Here is a 26,471-nt window from a genome sequence, read left to right as displayed (position 1 = left end):
TGATTGCACACCTGTGAACCTGGAATTTCCTGCCTTTCTAAATCTTTGGCGTTCAAATCTTGATTCTATATTAATCATTTGTGTAACATTTAACACTTTAAACATTGATTTTTACATTATTTACATGAAAGTGTTCCATAGAGAGTTAGAGGTCCCAGTTCTTCTCCACATGAATTGTAACAAGATTTTATTGAAGTTTAAAACGTGGAGCTTCAGCACAGTCAGATCAGGTTCTTATCTCAGGGTAGAAGACAAGGGGATGAGTCAGTGTGATAATATGCTGGTTTCAGGGAGTTGTGGGATCAGCCTGCTCCAACAACTCCGAGGCATTTTCAAGTACGTTATAAGCTGTGGCTGCTGCTCTGGCAGTAAGATGCACTTTGCCTTACAATGTTTATGTTCACTTATTATTTTGGCATGTTTCCCTGAGGAGTGCAAGCAGGAACAGGAATGTTGATTAAGAACCATTTATATCTCAGGCAAAGCTTCCAGAAGGTTCCTGGGATGAAGAAACGGTACTTTTTTCGTTCAAGAGCTTTTTTCCTGACTGATCTCATGGAACTGTTACAAACAGTGAAGATGCGCTTCTCAAAGAAAGGCTTCCTACACATTGTATATGGAATTTTTCAGTAATGAGGGGTTAACTAGATTTGCTCCCCTTGCTATATATCTAGCTTGCTTTCTATCTTTAGAACATAAGAAGAGAAGGACATGGGTCAAATGTGACCTTTTGGAAGCCCTTCCAAGTTCTTTTTTGTCGTTCTGTTTATATGAATATACATGTACACATACTCATTTTTCTTGTCACCATATATGTAAATATATACCAGTTAATATAACGACTCCACCTATGTAATGTAACAATCTACCTATATACAGTGTAGCATAAGCCTCTTAAAAGCAAATAACATTATTATGCAGTTATTATGCTTGTACTAGCTAACAAAATAATACCAGGAGTTGAATCTTAATTACAAATTAGAACAATAGGTGTACAAAGAGATCCTTTGGTATTTTGTGTATATAAAAGTACTGTCCTTCTTTATGGTTGTATTACTGACATGTTTTAAAAACATTCTCATTTGGCTTTTAAATTTGCATTTTTTTAATTATTTTTTTAAAATATATATTTTTTAAAGGATTAGAGAAAAGCATTTATCAGTCTTCTAGATCTATTCAGGACCATGGATTGTCTGGAAATCTTTTTTCTATTCCATTAAGAAATGTCAGGTAGTATATCTGTTTAAAAATATAGAAACAGCAGAGTTACTCATTTTGAAAACAGACTGATGATGCAAGATTTCATATCTTAATATGGCTTCAGCTGCAAAGAGACAAAAGATGAGAAACAAAGTGACAGTTTTAATTCATTAGTCACAGTATACTTTATACGTTTAAGCCCATGTGGCCACTTGTGTGGAACTTCACTTGGCTGTCTCCATAAAATCTGAAGCAACCCATCTTAACCTTGCACAAATAGGCATGAAATCTATAAACCCAGCAGACACAAAGAGTGTATTAGTAAGAAAAGAATGAGTCTGCCTGCTGAACTTTCAGGCTAGGCAGTGCACTTAGGATCACAGAAGATACAGGGACCTGAAATATGAAATAAATTTTCCAATAAGGTAATGGTCAAAGGCAGCAGTGATTCCTTGGCCAAGTAGGTATGTCAGAAAAACTGAAATCTCAAATTCTTCACTGAAAAAAAAAAGTTATTAATTTAACCATTTCCCATTCATCCTTTTCCAGAGGAGGTTTGGTTTTTGTATGGTTTATTGTTATTTTGTACCCTTTTTGTATTGCTCTTTTATTTTTTTTAAGGTTTATTTCAGCAAGATACAAGATGTATCTCAATAAAATAAACTATTCACTGGTTAGTCCTTTGGGAAAAGGTGTTGTTTTTTAAGTGAATGGGTGTTAATTTCATTCATAGTTTATATTAATAGTATTAATAACAGCACCTTTCACCTTAAAACACCAATCTCTTTCAGAATATGATGTCACTACCCATAGTATTTAAAAATACAAAACAAAAAAAAATGGGATTTACACAAGGATAAAAATGGGTATTTCAAAGACTAAGCTGTGGAATGTGTAAAGGAATATCCGCTCTGAGTAAAGGTTTCAAATTCTTGCCCTCACTCTGTGCAGTAATGAAATTTCCAGTAACCACTCACTGTAGTGGTAAAAAATCAGGAAGACAGTATTTTGTCTTTGAGTTGCTTCATTTCAGTTAGAAAGCATTGTTCATTAACTGAATATTTTTATTACCTTTCCTAGAAGGTTTTTGCAAAAGTACAGTACAGAAGGAGAACAAAAGACTGATTATTGTTGGTGCTTTCTCTATAGGAGCAAAAAAAAGTTTAAAATGTGTAGAAAAATACCCAGTCTTCATTTTAATTTAATATTTTTAAGGATAAACAGCATTTGAAGAGAGCTGCGTGTCCAATAATAATGAGACTGTTTGACTATTTTTTACCAATTTAGAGCTCCTTTTTAGTCATTCTTGAGCTTAGTCATCCATGTCAAGTGGGCAGAATTGGTTATTTTGTACTTTTACTTCTTTACGTACTCTTAAATATTTAGTCTTTTATTAACAGATCAAAATGGGAGACTGCAAAGAGTATGTGCGACTGTAATACGATATTTAAGTCATCTGTCAGGAACTGCTAAATTAAAATGTATCACTCAACATCAACCTCACATGAATGAACTTTGAATTTGTAATTGTTCTATGATTTTCAGTTATGAGAATGTACATATGTGTATCTGAGTTCTGCACGTTCACAGAGCCCTAAGAACACATGAAGCATGTTTCATACATGTGGTTTTGTCTACTTTCTGTTTTTTGCTGACTTTCTGAATGATTATCCCAAACTGATGTTGCTTTGTTAAAATTAAAAAAAAAAATAAAAAAATCTAGTGGTCTGATTTTGGCAGTCACTACAAACGAAACCCAGTAGATTTGGAGATACCTGTCTTGTAAGAAAATTGAACTATTTGTACCTAGACCTATAAAAAGAGATTTTCAAAAGCAATCTTAAGCATATTGCCTTGAAGAACAGCACTACAGTTCTGTTGGTTCTTTTCATGCTGCCTTTTACAGTTGCTCATCCAGATTAACTGGAGATTTGGGATGTCTTTTTTTTTTTTTTTCCTCCAGATTCTCATGGAAACCCTGTGTCTTCAGAAGATCAAGTCAGTTTAGCCCAGCAGATTTCTGATGTAGTAAAACAGCCTGCCTTTATTGCTGGAATTGGTGCAGCCTGTTGGATTATTCTCATGGTCTTCAGCATCTGGTTATATCGCCACAGGAAGAAGCGAAATGGACTCACTAGTACTTACGCTGGTATCAGAAAAGGTGCCATATTCTGTTTCAGTCACCTAACTGTTGAATACCTCTTTACTGGCTATTTACTGTATCATCAGTTTCTTGCTCTTTTAAGATTTGATGCAGGAATTATCAAATTGTTTCAATACTTTCAGAAAGTTTGGATCAGCAGCTGATGTTGAAAGCGCTGTTATTTACATAGTGTGTTAACCTGGCCTTAAAGTATGAGTGTTTAGCAAAATACCTAGATTGGCTTTTCATAAAAATACTCATACAATTGAGGAATGTACAAGATGGATTTAAGTCTGGGAGCTTCCAATATGCTCTTACTGCCTGACACGTATACCATCTGGAAAGGAAGCAACTGGATGGTTGTTCGTTGTCCCTCTCATTCAGTCTTTTGCTTACTGCTAAGAATACTAACAGTGGTGTCAATTACAGTGATGCTTTGGGTGCGTGTTCTTGAATTTTGTTATATTCGTGGGGAATGTGGTGAAGGAGCTGTTTGTAAAAGCACAACCGTCAATAATACTTCCCAAAACCCTTTCATAAATGCTGTTGTGAGGCCCTTCTCTGGGACTGAATTCTGGGGCTATCAAATCTTGCATCTGCATTCAGTTACAATGACAGCAGTGGGACTAGTTTTAAAGCATTCTTTATTTTTGTGTTATCGATACCTTTTATATCAGATTGTCAGTGGACAAGCAGTGCTTTACACTATACTCTGTGACAAACAAAACTAGAATCTCTGCTTGGAAGATCTTCTAGAATAAAAATGTGATTTCTCCTGATACATAATCTTTTGATTAAGTCCTGAAGTTAAAGCTGAATTCAATAAGCTGCACTTCATTACATCTCAAAGCAATACCTTGTAGGCACTCATGGAGTGAAAACCATAAATTCTGGAATGAATCAGAAAATGGAAGATCCTGCTTTTAAAGAGAGATTTTGTTTTGATATTTGACAATCAAGAGATAGACCTAAGCTTAAAAGGTGCACCTTATGCTGAAAGGTGTCATGATGAAACTGCATTCTTTAGTCACTTCAAGACTGAATGTGCGATGGGTGAGACAGATATATTTGTGGCAAATATACCACAAAGGTTTTTAAACAGTAGTAGTGTGTTGGTGTGAAAAAGAAGCAGTGTCAAAAATAGTGACTGAGTGAATGGAAACCTGGAAATTGTTTTGGAGTACTGCAGGGTTCAGTTGTCTTACGTGCTATTAAAGTATCAAAGCTCTAGGTAGACTCTAGCTCTATAGCTCTAGACTCTTAGTGGAGCTATAACCACAGAGATCAAGGACAAATATCACATTCAATTTCGTTCTTCTAGGATTTCTTAGATAAGACAAACCTTGACATACTGCTGTATCGGACTGCTCTGTTTTGTTTTACTAATAGCATGCTGCCATACTGCCTTTCTACAGTTCTATCAAACTAACATCGCTATGCTTTCAAGCAGTACATATGATTAAGCAAAAGGCATACAATTTGTCCTTAAAAATAGTTACTTCAATGACATCGGCCATTGTTCAAAACAGCTGTGTTTTTCAATATCTGTACAAAATATCTTTTGTGTAATTTGGTGTGGATTTTTATAAAAATATACAGAAAAGTAGGGTATGCATCTCCATTATCAAGTATTCCTCAAGGGGGGGGAAAAAAAGCTATTCTTAATGAAATACAAATTGCAAAGTAGCTTGCCACTCTGCAGTGCATCAAGTCGTCATTTCAAGTGCAAACTTTCTTCAGTCTTGCATTTATTGACTTATTTTTATGTTTAGCTTCAGGCCTCACATCTGTTAAAATACTTCACTGCTCCCACACACACATTGTAATAGTACTCTTACACACTCAGAAGAGCTTATTAATAGAAGCTCTGAGAATTAAGTTGTTCCTTTGTGTGATAGCTGTAAAGATTTCATTTAGGTGAACCTCTGTTCTTTTGTTCCTCAGTTCTTTAAAAACTAAACTAGTATTAGTACTTAGCTCACTGGCGAGTAATTAGTCAGTATTTTAAGATTTTTTTTCATGTCCTCGTGATTGCAAATTAATTTTGAGATGCTTGATTCTCTTTTGAATAGCTCTGGTTTAAGTGCACTTTCTATTTTAATGAAAGCTTGTTACTAGGGTTCTGTATTTTTGAATGTAGCTAAATTAAATTTGACTGTGTGAAAAGGCCTAGCTCAAAGAAAATACAATGGAATTCCAACAATAAAGAGCTGTACTATAAATGAAGCTTGAAATGGGCAAAATGATCAGAGCATTTTTGCTTTTTGTCATATTCCTGGAAATAAACTAGCTTGGAAAGAGTAGGGGGGAAACTACAGCATTTTCTAAATTGTAACAACAAGGCACTCTAGAGCCCCCACCCCAAAACCTTGGAATTATTGCAAAAATTGTAGTAATGGTTGTTTTCTTAGCCAGAACATTTTCTTTCTGTGACAGGTTTGCCAGTCCATCTGAGGGTTTCTTTTAGTGAATATTTTATTTATTCTCTTAGGTTTTTTTTGCTTTCATTAGAGGAAAAAGGGCAATATTAACCTTTTTCTGCCCAACAGTGGTAGAAAAACTATACTGTCTTCTCGACAGGAGGGGGAGCATGTGCTAATAGGAAGAGCAGATGCTAGCACTCTGTATTAGGATTACGGGCCCTATTGATCCAAAGAGGATTTATAGTGGCTACAAGAATGAAGATTGTCAAGCAATGTCGTTGTTCCTTTGTTAACCTTTCCTTCTTAAAGCCATGGATTGAAAGGTAGAAAGGTGTTACATCTAGTGATATCTTTTACCTCTTTTTTTTTATAATTATTTAAGGAAGATCATATCTGTTTAGAAGTCTCGTCTCTGAAAACAAAAATGAGTTGCTGCAGTAGGTTTTAGTGCCTTTTTTTACAGTGAGAGTTGGTACCCTTCTTAAATCAGATACAGTAAAATAGCAGTTGTCTTTGTTACTTTATATGATTATTATTTTCTTACTGAATACTTAGTGTGCCTGTTAATTCAGCATAATGAGCACTTACTGAGTGAGCTGAAGATAAGATTCAATAGGACCTTGATAAGGCATTGTTAAGGAATTTGTCATTCTGCGTTCTAAAATGATTAACAGTGTAGGGTTTTTGTTTGTACTAGGATTTTCAGAAAACCTTAAGATATCAAATTGAGGAATACTGAAAGGTTAAACTAGTTGTTCCCCTCAGGAGCATAGTCAAGTATCAAACTTTTTTTCAGAGTGGTGTCTGTGGAGACGAGCTTCTTTCTGAATCACAAATTTATTTCTATATTAATGTGACTGAACTACTGGGTTAGTTATTTGCATTTGTTTTATGTTCAGCTGTCTGCTAGATTTATACTAATGTGGTATGTTTCCCTTTCTCTCTTCAGCTTAATAACCAGTTTGTATTTTGTTTTGATTTTTCAGTCCCGTCTTTTACCTTCACACCAACAGGTATATATTTGCACTTTTCCCCCCTTCTTTGTTACTTTAGCATGCGTTCATGGTACTGTTTCTCTTTTTCTGACATAACCAGCCCATCTGTTTGGAAGTGTTTAAAACAATTTCGTTAATGACGGGTATCATTATTTTTTTCTCTAAGTAGAGTATACTTGCTTTGTAGCTGAGACTTTTTTTCCATTTGTGTGTACCATTTTGTCATGTGATGCAAGCATACCATTTTGTAGCACGCTCCTATCAGTTCAGCCTGGGCTCTCTTCTTGCATTACACTCAATCTTGCATTACACTCAATCTTGCATTACACTGCATCTAGTGATTCAAAGGCACTTCTGATGAAGGAGGAATGACTTAGCAGAGCCCAGATGCTGACTTGTAAGGGATCCGATGGGAATACAGTTGGTGAAACATTTGCTTGTTGTCTTCCCTCTGAAACTGCATTAAACCAGTGTCCTAAGAGTTGCCTGCTTTGGCAGATACAGGAAATCAAAGTGTGCTATCAGATTTCTTTGCTTGCTGCCTTAAACTGTATTTGTGCTATGAAACTCTTAAGCAGTCAACTTGTTCTACATAAAGCTGCATTTCAAATTCAGGGTGGGTTTAAAATCAACTTCTTTTTCTTTTTGCTTGGAAATGTACGAAATATTTCCATGACACATGCCAAGCCATAGCCCACCAAAACTTTCAGTGAGAGCCTTTCTGTTCTGTAGACTGGACCTTCAGTCGGTCCCACAGTCTGAGAGTTTAGCAGCTTTTCCTCAACAGTGAATACTATCCAACACATTCACTATCCACCATTGTACTGCATATATATATATGACAGGTCATATCTTCCTCCTCTGTTCTAAATCCCTTATTGTCATTGGAGGTCTATGAGACTTTCAGGTCATGTAAAACCCAGGCAGGGTAAAAGCCACCTAACTCTTCCTCTGCACAAAATCAGCTCAAAATACTTAGCTCAAAATAATAGCTCAAAATCACCATACTAATTTGGCCTGTGGACAGCAGCTGTATTACATCCTTCCAGGTGTGACTGCAGCTGAAACAATCTCATGTGTATCTGCATTGATCCATGCAGACCTAGTGGTAATGGGTTAGATTCTTATCCACATGCTTTTAATCACACTGAATTGTATCTTGTTTCAAAAGTCATCGTATTATGTTCAGTGGAGTTGCTTACTGTTCAGCATGTGTCAGAGTGGCCCTTAATGTTTCTGAAGTCCTTTGAGATCCACAGTAGAGACTAATGCAAATTATTATTTTGCTGTTACTTTAATTGGCTTAACAGAGAGCTTCTACTGCAATCACAATTGTAGCATGCTACTGAAATTCTGCAGAGGTTGGTAGGTTAGCTAATATACATTTTCTCAGTTGGATTCTTAACATTAAAGGAAAATATCACAGCTCCATAAGATATGTCAGAGCTGCAAAATAAATAGCACTGAGATTTTTAAAGAAGAAATTGGAAAAACATGAAGTATGTGAAATGTTTAAAGGAATAAAAAATCCTTTTTCAATCCACAATCCCAGTTGTGAGTTCCACTGACTTTAAATGGTACCAGACCCTCTTCTTTAGCATTACCTACAGTAAAAGACTTTTACCTGTAGCAAGGAATTCTACATTTTAATCCTGTTATTGTAATCACTGCCAGCATTTATCTCTCTCTTGCAGACTCCCAGTTTGGAGTTCTTCTAAAGAGCAGAATTTGACTGCTTCACCCCCCCCCAAGATATTTCTAGATGAAAAGTGTAGAAGCCATAAGCATTTGCAGGGAGGCAGTCTCCTTAACCCTTTGCCTAGCCCAATGCAAACCCAAAAAATATATAGCACTGTTTCTTGTTGGATGTATGCATCCTGTAACATAACTTTTTTTATCCATGATACCTCGTTGTGAAGGATACATAATCCATGCCAACAAATAAAGCATGTGGTCATGCACTTAGTTAATGTGTGATGCTTATGAAATGCTAGCAAAACTGCTCCTACTAATTTAGGAAGTATTCTTTCTGCAAGTCACTTTTTACCAAGATTTATACTTCTAAGGTTTTAGATTTAAAAAACAAGTATCACTATTAAATGCAATTGTAAAGTGTTATAAAATACAAAGCTTCTGTGGATTTTTAGAGTATGCTTGTTCCATGAGTAAAGTGCAGTAATGTTCAGAAAAAAGCATATGTTTTTGTAGAAGATTCAGCTGTAATGAGCCATTGTTTACATTGGAAGTAAAGTCTGTTTTAAAATTGTGCTACCTCTTTAATCTTACCAAAATAATAAGGAAGAGCAAAGCTCTAACATCTAGTCATTCATGAAAGAAATATATGACCTAAATTCTTCCACAGAGTAACTCCACTGAAGTCAGCAGAGTTATGTTAAGGATAAGTTCACCCTGATGTATGGCTTCCTGCTTTCTTAAGCGATACATGTATTTGTTTGTGTTTTTCTGAACAGAACTGGAATATGAAACTTTGATGAAGCTAAAAGTAGCAGTTATCCAGCATCACTAGTATTACGTATAAACTTACATTTGAAGGAATAACTTTCAGAATGAGACTCATGATTAATGTATAAACACTGCACACTTATTGTCTTTGCTGAAATGAAACAAAGGCAGATTTAATATTGTTATTTAAGGAGTCTTTATGCTTTTTAATTTTTTTTTATTTAAATCTTTCAGTAACCTATCAGAGGGGAGGAGATGCCGTAAGCAGTGGAGGCAGGTAATTATGTGCTTTATTTTTAAAGCTGTAAATTATGTGCAACTACATTTAAAGATATTGGGAGTATAATTGTCCTTATAAGTGATGGCAGAACAACAACTTGCAAATATACATTTTAATTTATAATATTAATGCATACACTTTTTCCATATATTTTACTATTTAGAAGGATGTGGTTTGCATTTTTAGGATGACTTCCAAAGAATGGGTCATGGTATTCTTGAGTTGCTTTGTTAATCTGTAAAAACTGCACCTCAAAAAATAAGCAGCAGAGGGAGCACTTTAACTTCAAAATAAGTATCTGATTTAACAGCTGATTAAGGGAGTAAAAGTAATTAAGTCGTGGCACTTATGAAGGTTAAGAAATACAGCTGGTTCACAAATGCTACAAAGAAAAAAAACGTTTATGGGAAGAATGTGCTGAAGACACAAAGAGCTTATAAACTGACTTTTTAAGAAAAACTCTTGCTATGAATGCAAAACAGTTAAAGCATTACTTGAAGAGATGGTACACTGAAGGAGAGGGAGACAAGTAGACTTTTAATTTAAAGCCCCTTACTTTGAGAACCAAGTCCATTCAAGACTGAAGGTTTAACTGAAATATGTTTACTGGGTTTACGTTATTAGTGAATGGCAATGGACAAAACAGTAGTTTAAATTTCCCATATAGAGATGGAGATTTCTTCAGGAGGCAAAATAGCAGTTTTAGCAAAAAGGCAGGTAGGAGCATTGTCACTCTATTAGCACACCTCTTTTTCTGTGTGCATGCTCTTTTGTAAGCATTCGAGCTAAAGATTTGGCATGATGTTGGAATAAGCATTACAATCTCAGAGAGCAGCTGTGTTCAAATTCCTATATCAGTTCCTGTCTCACAAGTGGTATCTTGTCGATTCCTAATAAGCAAAACCTTACGAAAATTTGGTAATGGTGAGGATTAGGCATAAAATTAAACATTCCCAGTATGCTTGAATGCTATGTGGAGTTAATCCAGTGCTGCTACTGTACCTGGCACATTATGAGCAATTGCACATCTCTCTGTCCAGTGCTGTATGCTGCTGTGTTGTCATAGCCATAAAACCATGGAGGAAAACCTCTGGAACAGTTACCATGTGATGTTTGAATGGACAAATCTGTAAATCACTGGGTTGCTGCCTTCACCCCAGGATAGTGAGAAAATGAGAGAGAGCAGAGACAAACCATCTCTTTTCCTGACAAGGTTGTTCAAAAAGATACGCAGTTAACATCCTTTGTGTTCTTTGTGCCACTGTGCTTTCTTGCTTATCCCATAGCACAAGGTAGACAAAGCACAGCCAACATAGACTCAGAGGACAGAAATGAACCCAGGAGTGTCTACATCGTATACAGTCATTTTGGTACTGCTAAAGAAGCAGCGTCTTTTTTTACTGCCCTACTTTTAAGGATCAGTGCCATAATCTAGCAGTGTAATTGATTTAAGGTGCTAACATCTATGCTTCTTTTGTTCATCTGAGTATATGGTATTTACAGAGCATCTGATGCTGTACGGCGTTTAGTAGAATATGAAACATATTTTTGCAATATTAAAAAAATCTTATCTTTACATATGAAAATCTTTACTCTGAATTTCGAACTTAAAGCTTTCACTTCCTTACATTATATTTGCAACGTTTTGGAAAGGTTTAGCTTTTTTTTTTTTTTTGCCAAGTGCAGATATGCGAGCATGTTAAAGCGTTATTCAAAATGTCACAGTGATCTGTTTCAAAATAATCCCCACTTCCGTGATGCTGAAAAAATGCCCACTTCTGTGGCAATCCCCTTTTCAGCCAGAACTCAAGTAATGGTAATTAGGGTGGATTGACTCCAGCCAGTAGCCGGGCACCCACACAGCTGCTTGCTTGCCCCACCCCACCTCACCAGACTCCACCCCAACCCAGGCCCAGTGCAGCAATTCAAGGGCTCATAGAATTCACCGCGAAGGCTGAAGATCTTTGGAAAAGATCATCTCCTATATTGCAGCAGGGTATGGAGCTGTAATGCAAACATTTTGTGCTAACGCTTCCACCTAAATGGCCCCAGTATTGTTTACCTCTACTTATATACATCACAACATGTTTCTTACATGATAACTTGTTTGAATGGAAAGTAAATTTTAGAAACAAAGTGCCTTTAACTTTCTATGCAAAAATCCAGAACACAGGCCTTGAAAGTGCCCACATTCTGGAAACTTTGTCTCCTTCAAATGCCTTAAGGTATATTCTCATTGTAAGAGCAGAGCAATAGGAAAAGGAAAGCAAAGTATTTCAAGTCAGCTCTTCACATGATGACGTGACTGTACATTTATTTCAGATTCTAAAAAAAAAAACTTTTCTAATGAATGTGTATTGGCTGGTGTGATAGCCTGGCAGTAAGTCATGCCTCATCACCTCCTATGTTAAATTGTCAGGTGACATATGCAGTGCAGAAATGTATATGCACGTGTATGTATAGACCTTTAAATGTCATTCTAAGACTATGTCTTAGGCCTGCAGCATTGATTGACTATAACCCCCTTAACAAACTGCATGCATTTTGTATTCTCAACTTGCAGATTCAGAGGATTAGTATATTTTATTTTTGAAGAACATCATCTAATATTAGAGACTAGTTTTTGTACTGTTTCCAATGGAAATTTGCTTGTTAAGTCATGTGATGAAAGAGTCTGCATTACTTTTTTTTAATATGACAGTGAATGAAATTTTCTATTTTTTAAAAAGCATCTTTGTTATCAAAAGTTGTTAGAAGATGTCACTTGTGTGGGACTTCATAACATGCTGTTATGCATCATTATTGTAAAAACTAAAGAGGCACCAAAGATTCTACTAATCATTCATCAAAGTGTCTTTCATGCTCCCTAGAAAAATTCAGCATCTTGGAAACCAAGCAATGATGTCTTTTTCTGCTGATGGTGGGAATATGTTATTCCAAATGTAGCCGATATGCAGTATTGATATCTGGATATTTGTAAAGTCATCGAGTATTCCCAGCTACTTTAAAGTTGCTTAGGAGTTGCTGCCGTTCCACCTATATAAAGATTAAGCAAGTGTTGTATTCATTAACAAAGATATATCACATACTCAATGTGCTTAGTGGGACCCAAACACTCCCAAGTAACAGAGGTTTCTCTAATCTGCTGTTCCCTTTGATCCACAAGAGTAGTATCTGATGGTGATTAGTACCTGTCTTCATAAATCACCAAGAATTTGTAACTATTCACATGCAAACTTGGGTGTTATTTCTGCGTATCCATCTTCCATGTTTGAACTTTGTGTTTGACTTGCCAATGCCCCCTTTTTTACCTTGTTTTCTTTAAGGAAGACAGAGAAAGAACAAGAAGATAAAATTACCACTCCCTTACCCCCCTCCCCCCCCCCCCCCCCAAAAAAAAAAAAAGATAACAATAATAATAATTATCAACAAAGTTCTCCAGATAGGTAAAGGTTGCACACAAATATATTATGTGCAGTTCATCAACCTGAACCAGTGCTGTCCTTGGCTGTTCACTTCAGAGTGTCTTATCAAGGAATAGGTTATTTTAGTCTGTTACATAAGAGACTGGAAACCATTCTACAGTTGAATCAAGTTGTATTTTCCAGTGTCCAAGCCCTTTAATATCTAACCTTCTGAGAAGAATATGATTGCAATGTGAAAACGCTTTTGTTTAATTTTTGAAGTGACCAAGTTTTGTTTTTAAAGGCCAGGTCTCCTAAACATCAGTGAACCAGCCACGCAGCCATGGCTAGCAGATACTTGGCCTAACACAGGGAACAACCACAATGACTGCTCCATCAACTGCTGCACCTCTGGCAATGGAAACAGTGATAGCAACCTTACAACATACAGTCGACCAGGTTAGATATGTTTCTGCCTTGCTTAGGAATCTTCTTTACACAGTATATGCTTATAATATCTGAGAACAGGTTTGTTTTTCTTTTTAATTTCCAATATATGTTCAGATTTAATGTAGTTTCATTCCACTATGTCATGATTATGCTTTCTTTCCCTTTTTGGTCCCTTTTGGTCCCCAGCCAGTTGCAACAAGCTGTGTTGAAAGCTGAAGGAGCCCCTGCAGTGTCCCATGTTACCAAAAGTCGCACTGAACTTGTATGTTATAACATCTGACAAACAGCAGATAACTTTGTTTTTAGGTTGTTTTGCACATCTTTGTTGCTTGGGTGGAGAAGGAAAAGTATTAAAAATGATACCAGTGAGATTTTCTTTCTGTTTTGGGCACAAGGGAAAGCAAGAAATAATACATCACTGAAGTACTTGCAAGATACTCAACCTTGGGATTCCATTCTATACAAAATTGGATAGCTGGTTTTCCATTTAGGGTGTGTGGATAATAAAGTTAACTTCACTATCTGAAAGAAATTGTGAAATGTTAGGTTAAGCAGGAGTTCCCAGGAGCTTGAACAGGATTCAGGGTACTCTTGAAGAAAACCTTGTGTGTGCCATGAGAAGACAATAGGGGAAATCTATCTGGAAGTGCTATTTGTTACACATTTTGTTTTAAATGGGCCTGATGCACCTTTTATTTTAACCCAGCTAATGCTACCAGTGAGGAAAGAAAATGTCTTTTCCACATTCCCTACACACTACCAGCTTTTCTAGCTGACTTTTGCTGTTAGCATTTCCCAGCATTTCAGAGAGGGAGCATGATTACCTATAGTGAAATTGCATAAGTGCAAAACAGCATTACCTCCAGTGTAATTAATGTGAAACCAGCCATAACGTGATAGTGGTGATTCATCTCCTGCAGTATCCTGTCTGACAGTGACCAGCACCAGGTGCTTTGGGGTAAGGTGAGAGATTTTAACATTAGAGACATGTGTCTTACTCTGCCTGAGGATATCATATTCACAAATACCTATGTAAAAATATTTCCGATGGAGAGATGACTCAGTGGTGTGCCCTGGCAACCAAGAGGACAAACCACATTTTGAGGTGCTTTAAACACACACAGCCAGCTGGCCAAAAGCTGACTCTCCTGCTGTATTTAGTGTTGGTACAGCCTCACCTTGAATATTGTGCGCAGTTCTGGGCTCAACAAAATAGAAAGGATGTTAAGGTGTTTGAAAGCATCCAGAGGAGGGAAACAAATCTGGTAAAAGGGCTGGAAGATATGTCCTGTGAGGAGAGGCTGAGGACACCTGGTTTGTCTGGTCTGGAGAAGAGGAGGCCAAGAGGTGACCTCACTGCTCCCTGCAGCTTCCCAAGGAGGGGAGGCAGAGAGGGAGGTGCTGGTCTCCGCTTCCTGAGAACCGATGACAGGATGCAAGGGAACGGCACAAAGCTGGGCCTGGGGAGGTTCAGACTGGACACTGCAAAAAAATTCTTTACTCTCACAGTAAACAGGGGTCAAGCACTGGAACAGACATCCTAGCAAGGTGGTTGATGCCCCATGCCTGTCAGTGTTCAGGAGGCATTTGGACAGTGCTGTCAATAATATGCTTTAATTTTTGGTTAGCCCAGAAGTGGTCAGGAGGTTGGACTAGATGTTCTTTGAAGGTCCCTTCCCACTGAACCCTCTCCTCTCCCTCTCCTCTCCCTCTCCTCTCCTCTCAGGTTTAAGTAATGGAAACTTAACAAATCCAAAAGAGGAAGCCTGCACATTTTTGAGGGTTGCAAACTAATACAACGTCTTCTCATGAGGTGCAGCAGACTCTCTCTTGATTTAGCTTTTGTGTTAACCCTTGTTGTGTTGCAAAGGGATTCTTTTCATTGAAGTGCAGCCTGTAAGCTTGAGGTCAGATAAGATGGTCATAGTGCTACAGTAATATATTCCAACTTTACAGAATGGGAACACATTGTTCTAAAGGTAGATACAATAAAAATATCTAGCAGAATAAATCTGTTATAGAGGTGAACCACTTTTCTTTAAGTACTTTGTGTGAGGAGTTGTAATGTGTTTATGTAAAAAATATATTTACTGTGTATATTGTATCTATTATATTGCCCTACACAAAAATTGGATGTAGCTGAAAATGGAAGGAAGTAAAAATATTTATTACAAGTGACTGTGCAAGGATATTATAGCAAAGCATGAAGTATTAGGAATGAAGAATATACTGGATATTTAATTGCCCAATATAATGAATAAAATGCCCTTGGAGAGGAGGAAAGACTAGCGTGGTCTCAGCAGGTGAGAGAAAAATCAGAAATGAAGACATTTAAGAAGTAGAAATCAAGACGATGAAGACTGTGAAGCAATAAATAAATAACACCTCACATAAGAAAGAAAAATATATCAAACAGTAAAATCTTCAAAAATAAAAGCTGAGGGCGTGAAATGTGCATTGAATACGTTGGATGTGACATGTTCTGATATTGTTCCTTAAATCACTTGGTCAGTGATTTTCTTTCTCGAGTAGTATTTTATTCCTCTTTTTTTCAGAAAATATTTCTCCACAAAGATGTATGTATTAGGGAATATTTTTTGAAATTGAATGTCCTCTGTATTTAGAAGTTATTTCACTTAGTATAATGGTCAAATTCTGAATTCTGTACTTACTTTTATGATCTAGTAAATGAATCGTGGCCTCCATAGGTAACGTACTTGAAGTTTTTAATCAAACTCATTAACATAAATGGTACATCTTTTTGAAGAAGAAAAATATATTCCTGGTGATTGTTATGTAATTATCAATGCATTAATCAGGTGGCAAATGAATTCTTGTTTAATGATCATGGTATGCTGGTTTCACTTAACCTTCTAAATCCACAGACTGCATTACTCCATTCAGTGTTCTTCCAGTGGATTAGATAGGGAGAGAAAAAAATTGTAATGGAACTACTGTCACATAGGAGATAGGGAAGCCGGAAAGACAGGCCCATGGGTTCACACAGTAGTGGCCTGAACATCAGTATGCATCTAATTAATGTATGACTGTAACAAGTACTGATCTAATGATACAATATCTATTAGAAAAATGAATTCATGCTATCTATGCTGTCAATATTTTGCACACAGGACAATGGTATTACTATGATATTACCTTGCCATATCCAAAGCGACTAATAATTAGCAAAAATTCCAAATTGTTTTCCTGTCTTTTGTTTCAATCTGAAATACAAAATTGTACAAAGAAACAATGATCAAATAAAGTTTTTTCTGCTGGGTAATGAGTTACCTTTTGCATTGTACTGTTTCTTTTTAATTAATTCTGTTAACGTTTAATCATTCCTCAATCTGTTTTATAAAAATCTGTTGTATTGTGTTTCTTACGCCAATTACAAAAATCTAAATGATGTTCATTCTATATTGACGTGAAATGACTGTCTTGTTTAGTTATTGCCACTATAGGGTTTTGGTTGATTTTTTCTTTAAATGAAATTATCTTAATCACAGTTACTGGGTACTTATACTGCTTAGAGAACAATATCTAAAAATGTAAATGTTTATATGGCAAACGTAGAAAAAGAAAAAAAGAAAAAAAAAAAGGTAAGTCATAGTAGATACAATTCAGTAGATCTGAATTTACAGTGAAGCAAAACAGAGAACACTACTTTTGATCTGGAGACTTAAGACTATAGACAGTAACTTATAAGGTAAAAGATATTCCATAAACTAGTTAATTACAATATCTCAGTTTCATGGATGTGAGACATGTAGTTATGCACTAAAAAAAATGTTAAGGGAATTTCATTGAAAGTATAGCGTAAGCGAACAGAATGACCTTTTCTTTTTTCTTTCCTCTGTGGTTAGCCGATTGTATAGCAAATTACAACAATCAGCTGGACAACAAGCAAACAAACCTGATGTTGCCTGAGTCAACTGTATATGGTGATGTGGACCTAAGCAACAAAATCAATGAGATGAAAACCTTCAATAGTCCAAATCTAAAGGATGGAAGATTTGTCAGCCAACCTGGGCAGCCCACTCCATATGCCACCACTCAACTCATCCAGTCAAATATCAGCAATAATGTTAACAATGGCAGCGGGGATATGAATGAGAAACACTGGAAACCCTCTGTTCAGCAAAAGCAAGAGGTTGCACCCATACAGTACAACATTATGGAGCAAAACAAATTAAACAAAGGTGAAGAGCTTTTAGCTTGTTTCTCCTCTTTAGGCATCAGAGGAGTTTTGACCTTCTGGTGCTGGGAGTGTAAAGTTATCAGGTTCAGCAATTATAGACTTCTGTGGTGCTTTTAGACTTCTTCCTATTTAGGTTTAGCAATTCAATGCTAACAGTGTCAAAAAGTTAATTAGCACCACAATAACCTTCAGATACTGAATTTATTATAACAAATAACAAATTGTGTCTTTAGAAAAAATATATATAAAATATACTTCCTATTGATTTGAGATTAATTTATATTTAATACTAGTTAAGGGATTGCTTAAGACAGAGGCTAGATATTTTATTCATAAACCAGATGCATGGTAGTTACATTATACTCTACCTTAAATTTTAAATAGGTCAACCCACTCTTCACAGTCGTGGATGGAGACTAATTAAATCTACATGTTCATGTAAACGAATGAAATTTTGCATATCAAACTCTGTAAAATTGTGTTGTGTTGTACACTGGGGACAGAAATGGAGCTATTCAATTCATTTTAGACTTGTTCCTAGCAAGCCTTCAATTCACATATTCAGAGGCAATGCTACTGCACACAATTTTGGAAACTAAATTCCTTTGTTACCCTGCCTGAAGTCTGTGGATCCAGAAGCTATAAATAAATTGATTTCAGTGTTAACGTGAAACATCAGAATCTACTTTTGTGGCCTTGAGGGCATGTTTCTTTAATATAATGTGTGGGAGTTTGAAGAAATAGGTATGTGATTTCTTGCTAGTCCTGCAGGCTACCATGCAACCTCTTTTAATAACCTGATTTGCAAAACAGTATCCCTAGGAACTGGACCCATTCTAACTTTGAACTTTTTGCATGGATTGTTGTAACTCCAGCGGTTGTATAGTGATAAGTGATCCAGTAAAAAGATACATTTTATTACAGGAATGTTGATTTCACTGCTGGACCTATCTACTTACAGAGGAGTTCAAAGGGCAATATAAAATGTGATACCTTCACTTGCCATAAACATGTCAAAAGAAAACTCAGTTTTTGTGGCTCCTTACTAGAGGGTGAAAGCTGTGGTTTTTGTAATTAAGTTTTCTTTCATGAACTGTGTATTACATATCTGTTTTGGAATTAAAACATGTTTTGTTTTTATGCCCTGGAAGATACTGCATCTTTCAAACTGTGTATATTACAGCTGCATATTTTCTAGCATATTATAGTGTGGAAAGGCCCCCTTAAAGCATTGTCTGCTGACAGTCATATATACATATTTCAGAGTGTTGATTTACTGTTTATCCTCTGTGTAAACATATGCGGTATGTAGGGCTTCAGCGTGGTCTGTGGAATTCAACTAGGCTGAGAAACTATTACAGAATACGCTCTGGTGTGGAATTTATCATTTTGCTCTTTTTCCCATGCTTACATTATCACAGACATTTCTGCAGCAGATGGGGACTGGATTCTTAGGGTTTTTTTTGTTTTTTTTTTTTTTCCGTTTTATGAGTCAATATTCTGATCTTGGTTTTCTCATTTCCTAAGTCAAAATCATCTTGCTGACAATTATACCTATAGCTTTTGTGATGGGAAATAACCATTTTGATGAGTTAAATGCAGTGTTTCGTTGTCACTACTTCATGTCCAATGGTTCTGTTTATGACACAGTTCTATTTGCTATATGAAGAGTAACTCGTCTCCTTTCTGTTCTCTGGAAATTATAAAACTTTTTGGCATGAACGTACTGTTTTGTCAGATGAGCATTTTACTTCTGAAAAAGTTTTACAGATCTGGTTGCCAAATATAGATTTGAAAGTAACACATGCATCAAGTGCTTTGGAAGTGGAGAAAGAAATTACTGTAACAGCCATTAGCAAAAAGGGCCCTGTGTCTTGCTAGGACCTGCATGACCCAATGTAAACAGAAATCTTGTTGGAGACAGTAGATATTGAATGAAGACCTCCTCTGCTGTAATCTGAAATCAAGGGAGCTGCATTGTTGCTCCAGCAGGTCATTCAGCCCATGTAATTCAGGGCTGACTCCTCTATGGGTTTGTCACCTTTGAAACACAAAAAGTAGCTACCACAGTCCACTGGCTGTCCTGCTTGCGTAAATTAAACAGAGACCATAGAAAATCAATCAAGATTACAGTCTATTCATATGCAAAATGCCCACATAGATCATATATATCTGCTGAGACTGAATCGTTGCGGAGGCATTGCAACAACCCTGTGCATAGGATTTTATTTTACTTCATTTTTGCTGTGGAGCCACTCCCGTGATTTTCCTTAAACTTGCAGAGACGAGATAAAAATAAAATGTGATTATAGGATGATTTTCCTTTTAAAAAAATCAATTTGTTTTTTTCCTCACTGTTTTCAGGAGGTCTGCTTTGTGTTATAAAGCAGATACATAAAAGTAGATCTTTTTCTAAAGGGTGGCATTAACTATACTATTAAACTTACAGATTACCGGGTAAATGACAACATTGCTCCAACAATTCCATACAACCAGTCATATGACCAGAATACAGGTGGATCCTACAACAGCTCGGATAGAGGCAGTAGTACATCTGGTGAGTATCTAAAATGTTTACCAAACCTTATGTTTTTCTGGTGCTTTGACACTCTAGCCATAGTTAGCACTAGTTACTGAACTTACAGAAGGGATGAAGGGGAGGGAACCACTGAAAATAATGTAGCACGAAGATGCAAAACTGTAAAAACTGACTCAATAGATGCCTGTATTTCTTTTACATCCTCATGATTACTTAGTGCCATCTAAATGTCAATTAATGATTATGGTCTCCAGATAGACAAGTCATGGAAACATGTAAATTCCTTTTCAGCTGTCACCAAAGGGGAGGAGAGGGGGGAACGAGGATTTTGTGCGTTAACTTCCTTGTATTTTACTGACTCCTTTTCCATTTGTTATGTCTATGCACCCAACAGAACCTTATGCATTGGGAGGGTCAAGATACCAGAAGATTTGAGTTATACCCAATAGAATGGTTTAATAATTTTTTTCATTTTTTTAAACTAATCCCATGCATTTTATTGGGTAAACGAGCATTTACATACCCATTCTATTTTTACAGGTTTCAATTGCTGTATGTCAAAACTACTCTTGTTCATCATTCAAATGTAGGCTAGATAATTCAAGTTAAGTTTGGTTTGTCATAGGCATCTCCTATGCAAAATATCTAAAAGACCTTTCTAACAATCTTGAAATGAGACTTAACTTTTTGTGCTAGAAATCGCTGACCAGGGCACTGAAATTATACTCTGTGCTTTGGAACCATAGAATATGGTTTAATTGCTTCTTGTATTAGCATAAGCTGTTAACTTCCAGCTTTGATTTTTGGTAGAAGTGTGAGAGATGTTCAGAGATAAATCAAACCATGGATAGGCTTGGTCTGGGGCTTTACTTTAAGTCTTATTCTTAGCCGATGCTTATCTACATTGACCTTCTAAAGACTAGGGCTTTTCTTTTCATTTTCTGTTCTGCTGTCCCCTTTGGTACCCTAGCTGCCTTAATCCTAACCTGCATTACGTCTTAACCTATTATGACTGAGGCACAGCAGAGGTGTTAATGTGTAAATGAGTCTGCTGTGCCTGTGGGTGACCTGAATTCTCACTGGCTGGGGTGAGATAAACACGGCTTCTGATTCTCCCAGCTGTTCAGGGTGTTCTTGTGGGAGCCAGCCTTTTGCCTGTTCCCAGGTCTACAACATGAGACTGTGGTGCTGAGCCTTTGCTCAGTGGCATTAATATCTGAAATTCAGCATGAAACATCTCAGGGGTATGAGATTTTGCCTATGCAAATTAAAAATGAGAAGGTGGTATTCACCATGCTGACACCTATTATGGCTATTCATAACACTAACAATTTGTAGTCCTATCCCAAGGACTCCAGCAGGAATGAAGCACGGTGACCAGAGTAATAAATTAATTGTGCTGAACTTAGCGTATATCATGGTGCATAGGGAAGAGAATGCAGATGATGGTCGCCTTGGGATAGTTAGGGTCTTGTGTGACATACTGAGATACCAGAAAAATGATTGTGCATAACTAAAACACGTTGATATCTGTCAGCTAATGTGGGACAATAATAAGCAGAACTACTATATATAAGAAAGGAAAATCCGAGGCAGCAGAAATGAGAAAAACAAGCTTCCTAAATTTCACTGCAACGTATTTAATCATGTGTCTAGGCTTAACTATGATAGTATAAAACCCTGTCTCAGTTGAAGTGAGAAATACAAAATATTCTAAAATATGCTTAAAAATATGGGTACTTATCTGCAGTTAGTGAAGTAACAGTTACAAAGGATAAAAACATATACAAAGGAACAATGGTAGAGTCAGTTTATGTCCAAAGTTAAAAATCAAGACCACCTGAATAATTGTCCCTATTCAAAGTTACTCAAATTTTTAAAGCTGCAATGTTCTATTATAAGCTATAATTTCTCCGTAATAGTAGCTGAAAACATTTGAGCTGTACTTCATCGATCTTTTCTTCTCCTTTTTTTTTTTTTGGTTATTTTAGTTCTGCCAGCAATTATTTTCAACTGCACCTGCCATTTAAACTAAAACTAGTAATTTCATTGTGCCTAAAACGTTTCAGTGGACAAGTACAAATTACATATATTCAGTGACAGTGGAACTTTAATAGATCATATCTGTATCATATTATATATTAGGTTCCAGCAATTAAATAATATAAAGGCACTTTGGAAAATATGTCTACAGCTCATTTGTTTTAGATGATAATCTATAATGTAATTAATAGAAGTAGGAAGCTCACTCTTAATGACACTGATTGTAAAATTCATTTAAGTTTTTATTACATTTTGACTATTTGCAATTCAAGTTTTGTGTTCTGTATAGTTTTTACATTCTATGTAAATTTTCCAGTAAAATTCAACTACTTATAAAAGGGGAGTAATTCTACAAAGAAGCTACAATTATAAAGTGGTGTAAAAAGGAAGAATGCCAGCTTATTCCAACAAATCACAACTGTAAATTCCTACAGAATTCAAGAGAATATGGAAGGCACTATGGCTATTTTGTTTTTCAAAGCATAATGGTGAGGAGATATTTAAAAGAATTACAAATATGTACTGTTTATAATTCACAGGGAGTCAAGGGCACAAGAAGGGTGCTCGGACTCCAAAGGCTCCCAAGCAAGCTGGCATGAACTGGGCAGATCTTCTTCCACCTCCTCCAGCACATCCACCTCCCCACAGCAATAGTGAAGATTACAGTCTTTCAGTGGATGAAAGGTAAGAAAGATAAAAACATTATCAATTTCTTACTTTAATTGCTTGTTAATTGAACAGTAATCTGCCCTACAAGCTGGCATTGAGACTTCAGTACAGTTCTAGTGCTCAACAACTAGCAGTAGAGTAGCTATTTAAAGAGAATACTTAATGACAGTGATGTACATCTAGTTATTACATCCTTACTAAGCTGTTTTCAAGAGCACATATAACAATGATATTTTTTTTTTCTGGGCTATTTATGTATGTATCAGATATGCAATTACACAGTGAAAAAATAAGTCCTTACTTTCTTTAAAAAAAATAATTTTAGCTATGACCAAGAAATTCCTTGTCCAGTCCCACCTGCGAGGATGTATCTGCAGCAGGATGAGCTAGAGGAAGAGGAAGATGAGCGAGGTCCTACTCCACCTGTTCGAGGAGCTGCTTCCTCTCCAGCCGCTGTCTCCTATAGCCATCAGTCAACTGCCACTCTCACTCCCTCTCCCCAGGAAGAACTCCAGCCCATGTTACAGGACTGTCAGGAGGATCTGGGACACATACAACACCAGCCTGACCGGAGGTGTGTCAATGCAAATGTAGTGAGAGAGATGTGACAAAAGTCATCCTGTCCCCACTGAAAATTCCTCTTGAATTCAGTGAGGTCAAGGTTTTCCCCGTGATATTTATTCTGTTAATATTTAACTTCCAATCCAGAACATTAGAGGTATTTGTAACCTTAGAAATATATAATTAAGTTGTTTTATTATTATACCATGGAAAGAAATGCAGTATATCACTTTATGGTACATACAATGCTGACACAAGTTAAATTCACAGTCATCAGGATATTAAAGTGGTATCGTTAACACAGCTTACCATATAATTACAGTTCCATTGTTTTCAATAGATTTACTGCATTATTACCATAAAATAGCATGCATTATTTCACAGTAACTGTGCAATTAACTTGTCACCCATATGTATGAATATATATAAATATATAATTTATATAACCTATAGATTTTCCTCCTCTCATAAATTCTAATACAGTAAATTACTGCTTGAAAAAAATTCTTAACATTTCCACCTACTCTAATTTAAAGGAATGACCAACATTAATAAAGATAGATATTTGTTACAGGGAAATTTTTTTCTTCTCAGAGTTGCTTTTAATACAAACTATTTTGCATATATACTCTCACAGCTTCTGTTCCACTGAATTACGAATAAGGCTTTTTATGTGTATGCTTACTTGCCTTGCTTTTTGGTAATAAAATACAGCTTTTGCATCCAAAATTATATTCCCTTTTATTTTTTTTTTATTTTATCCGGTGGTTTGCACACATTGTTTATTATCATAACTACACCAACTTACCTGTAATATTCCAGTCATATTTTCTGTTTTTAGAAAACTGCAGGCTTATTGTGATGAAATAAATTTGATCTTCCTGAGCAGAAGAACTTTTTCTGTAACTTTTGATTTTACTAGCTTACGGGACATTTGCAGATGTATTTTCCAGAATGTTTTTTCGAAAAGTTGGTTCATTTTTGTTTGTCTTTTTTAAGTAAGTAGTAGTTATTAACCTTTCTTATAAAGGGTTTATAACTGCTTTTACTTTTATTGCTTACTTCTACTTGGTCTGCTTTGTCATGTTATGTTTTGTTGTGCTTTGCTTTAGTCCTTATGGTAGCACTTCTTGTACTGTGTCTCTATTTCTTCCTCCATCCTCCTGAGTCTTTGCAATCACTCTTTTTATTAGTGGATAGTAATATTTTTCTGTAATTTTCACTGACCCTATTATGTAAGTGCACACAAGTGTCCATTTTAAGAACATCTGTTTTCAGGGTTATTTAGAAGTTAAACTAGCTGTCTACTAATGGGAAAGTGAAATGCTAAGTGAGTGACCTTCCAGAACTTCAGATACCATGTTCTGGAAAGCAAGACATAATGACCTACAGAACGCAGTAGACATTGAAGCATATGTATGCAAACATGCATAACCAGCTAACAATTGCCTAGAAAGCTGGAAGTTCTCTCACCACAGTGGCTGAAGTCTAGTCACAATAAATATTGTCAAAAGTAGTGGAAGAAGGTCAAGTTTTATCGGGGAGGATGTTGCAGTTTAAGCTCCTAGGGCATGTAACTTATCATTGAGTAGATGGAAATAAATAAAATTTGTCTTTATTTTGTTTTTACCTACAATGGTTGTCTTTTTTTTTTTTCTGAAAGTCTTAGAATTGTTAGTGAGTAAATTTGGCTTTCTTATCTTTCTTACTTTTCCAACTGTTCTTTCTTTTCTCTTTGCTATATACAATCCACCTCATCAGTTTAAAAAAAAAAAAAATGCACATAATTCTATCTACTTAATTGGCAAGTCTTGGGTGACTATCCTTTCCATTTAATCGTGTTGATATGACCCATGGCATTGCTACATAGGAGTTGGATGTACTGTTCTCAACAGCTGTCACCCATTCTGGAAGGAGGTTTCTGTTTTGAGTATGGTGTGACAATGCTTTCCAGTTAAGAATGCACTGAGTGTTACCTCTATGTATTGTACTGTATTTATTTATTTATTTATTGATAAATGGTGATTTTGTAGTCAAAATAATGCTTAAAATACCATTTTCCATACTTTTTATTAGCTTTACTTTGTGCTCCTGCTGAATATTATCTCAATTTCTTATAAGAACCAGGCTTCTGGAATATGATTCGGATGGTGATGGTGATTGGGTACTGTAATATTTCTCTGTCTGCTTGGCTTGCAAAATATATAGCAAACTGAAATTCATGCTTTGGAAAAATGGTCAAGTAGAAGAAAACCTAAAGACTTAGTGAGATAGCAGAAGATGTCAATGTCAGAGTTGGGATAGGACATGATGTCACTATTAAAGCAAGAACCACTGCATCAGATAAAGTGAACCAAGTATTGTTAATTCTATATGCTCATGAACAGCTGCTCTGTATTAATCTATTCTTAAAGGTTGGCACAAGCTATATTTTCAAGAATCCTGTCATATTTTGTAATCAGTTGCCTGTCTCATAATACCAAAATCTAGAGAACAGGAAGACTGACAAATAGTTACAAGGACAGTTGTTACAAGAGCATTAAACTAAGGCAGTAAAACTTTATTGGGCAAGGTCTCTAGTCAAAGGCAGTTAGAGCTTCCCATGTAGCAATGGCTTTCTGTCCTTTTTTTATTTTGTGAAATGATTATTGGTATATATTGCTAACTGACCTTGTCTTCATTCCATTTAGTGCTTCATATAGCAAATGCAAAACAGTGGCTAGATGATTCAGTCCAGGGAGGTTCCAGCTTGCTCATGCAACAAAGTATTAGGTTTTACCTTGCTAAATTTTCATTTTAAAATTAGTAATTATTCCATTTATTAAAAGAAAAAAAGTCACCCTGCCAAAAAGAAAAGGTTTAAAGTCGGCATCCTGTCAATGAGATAATAAGGGAGAATTTTGAGAAAGGAAAATTACTTCGGAAATTCTGCAAAGCAGACTGAAATAGAATTTCCTGGTAAACAAGACCAACATTCCATCTATTGGTGCAGAAAGTATTTCTTCCTTCGAGACAAAGGGCAATTAAAGATCATGCCTGTGGCCCTGTAAAGATAAATTATTGACAGTGTTAATACCTGGGACTTCAGAGAGAAGTTTTA

General features: G+C 36.0%; 1 protein-coding gene across 4 annotated transcripts in view; it reads left to right on the top strand.

The window, feature by feature from the left end:
* Positions 1-26,471, top strand: part of ROBO1 (roundabout guidance receptor 1) — a 702,920-nt gene that overhangs the window by 661,071 nt on the left and 15,378 nt on the right. For 3 of the 4 annotated variants that reach the window (XM_080587354.1, XM_080587355.1, XM_080587357.1), the window contains 8 exons: positions 3,164-3,361; positions 6,753-6,779; positions 9,459-9,501; positions 13,213-13,367; positions 17,225-17,560; positions 20,009-20,116; positions 22,681-22,825; positions 23,136-23,384. In XM_080587354.1, the coding sequence (XP_080443480.1) occupies positions 3,164-3,361; positions 6,753-6,779; positions 9,459-9,501; positions 13,213-13,367; positions 17,225-17,560; positions 20,009-20,116; positions 22,681-22,825; positions 23,136-23,384 (1,261 nt within the window). The remainder of the gene's footprint in view (positions 1-3,163; positions 3,362-6,752; positions 6,780-9,458; positions 9,502-13,212; positions 13,368-17,224; positions 17,561-20,008; positions 20,117-22,680; positions 22,826-23,135; positions 23,385-26,471) is intronic. The other variant, XM_080587356.1, reaches the window with a different exon arrangement.

This window comes from Anser brachyrhynchus (assembly GCF_964034855.1).
Source record: "Anser brachyrhynchus genome assembly, chromosome: 1".
Classification (NCBI taxonomy): domain Eukaryota; kingdom Metazoa; phylum Chordata; class Aves; order Anseriformes; family Anatidae; genus Anser; species Anser brachyrhynchus.
Note: the sequence above shows the minus strand (reverse complement) of the source record. Positions and strands in the feature narration are given on the sequence as shown.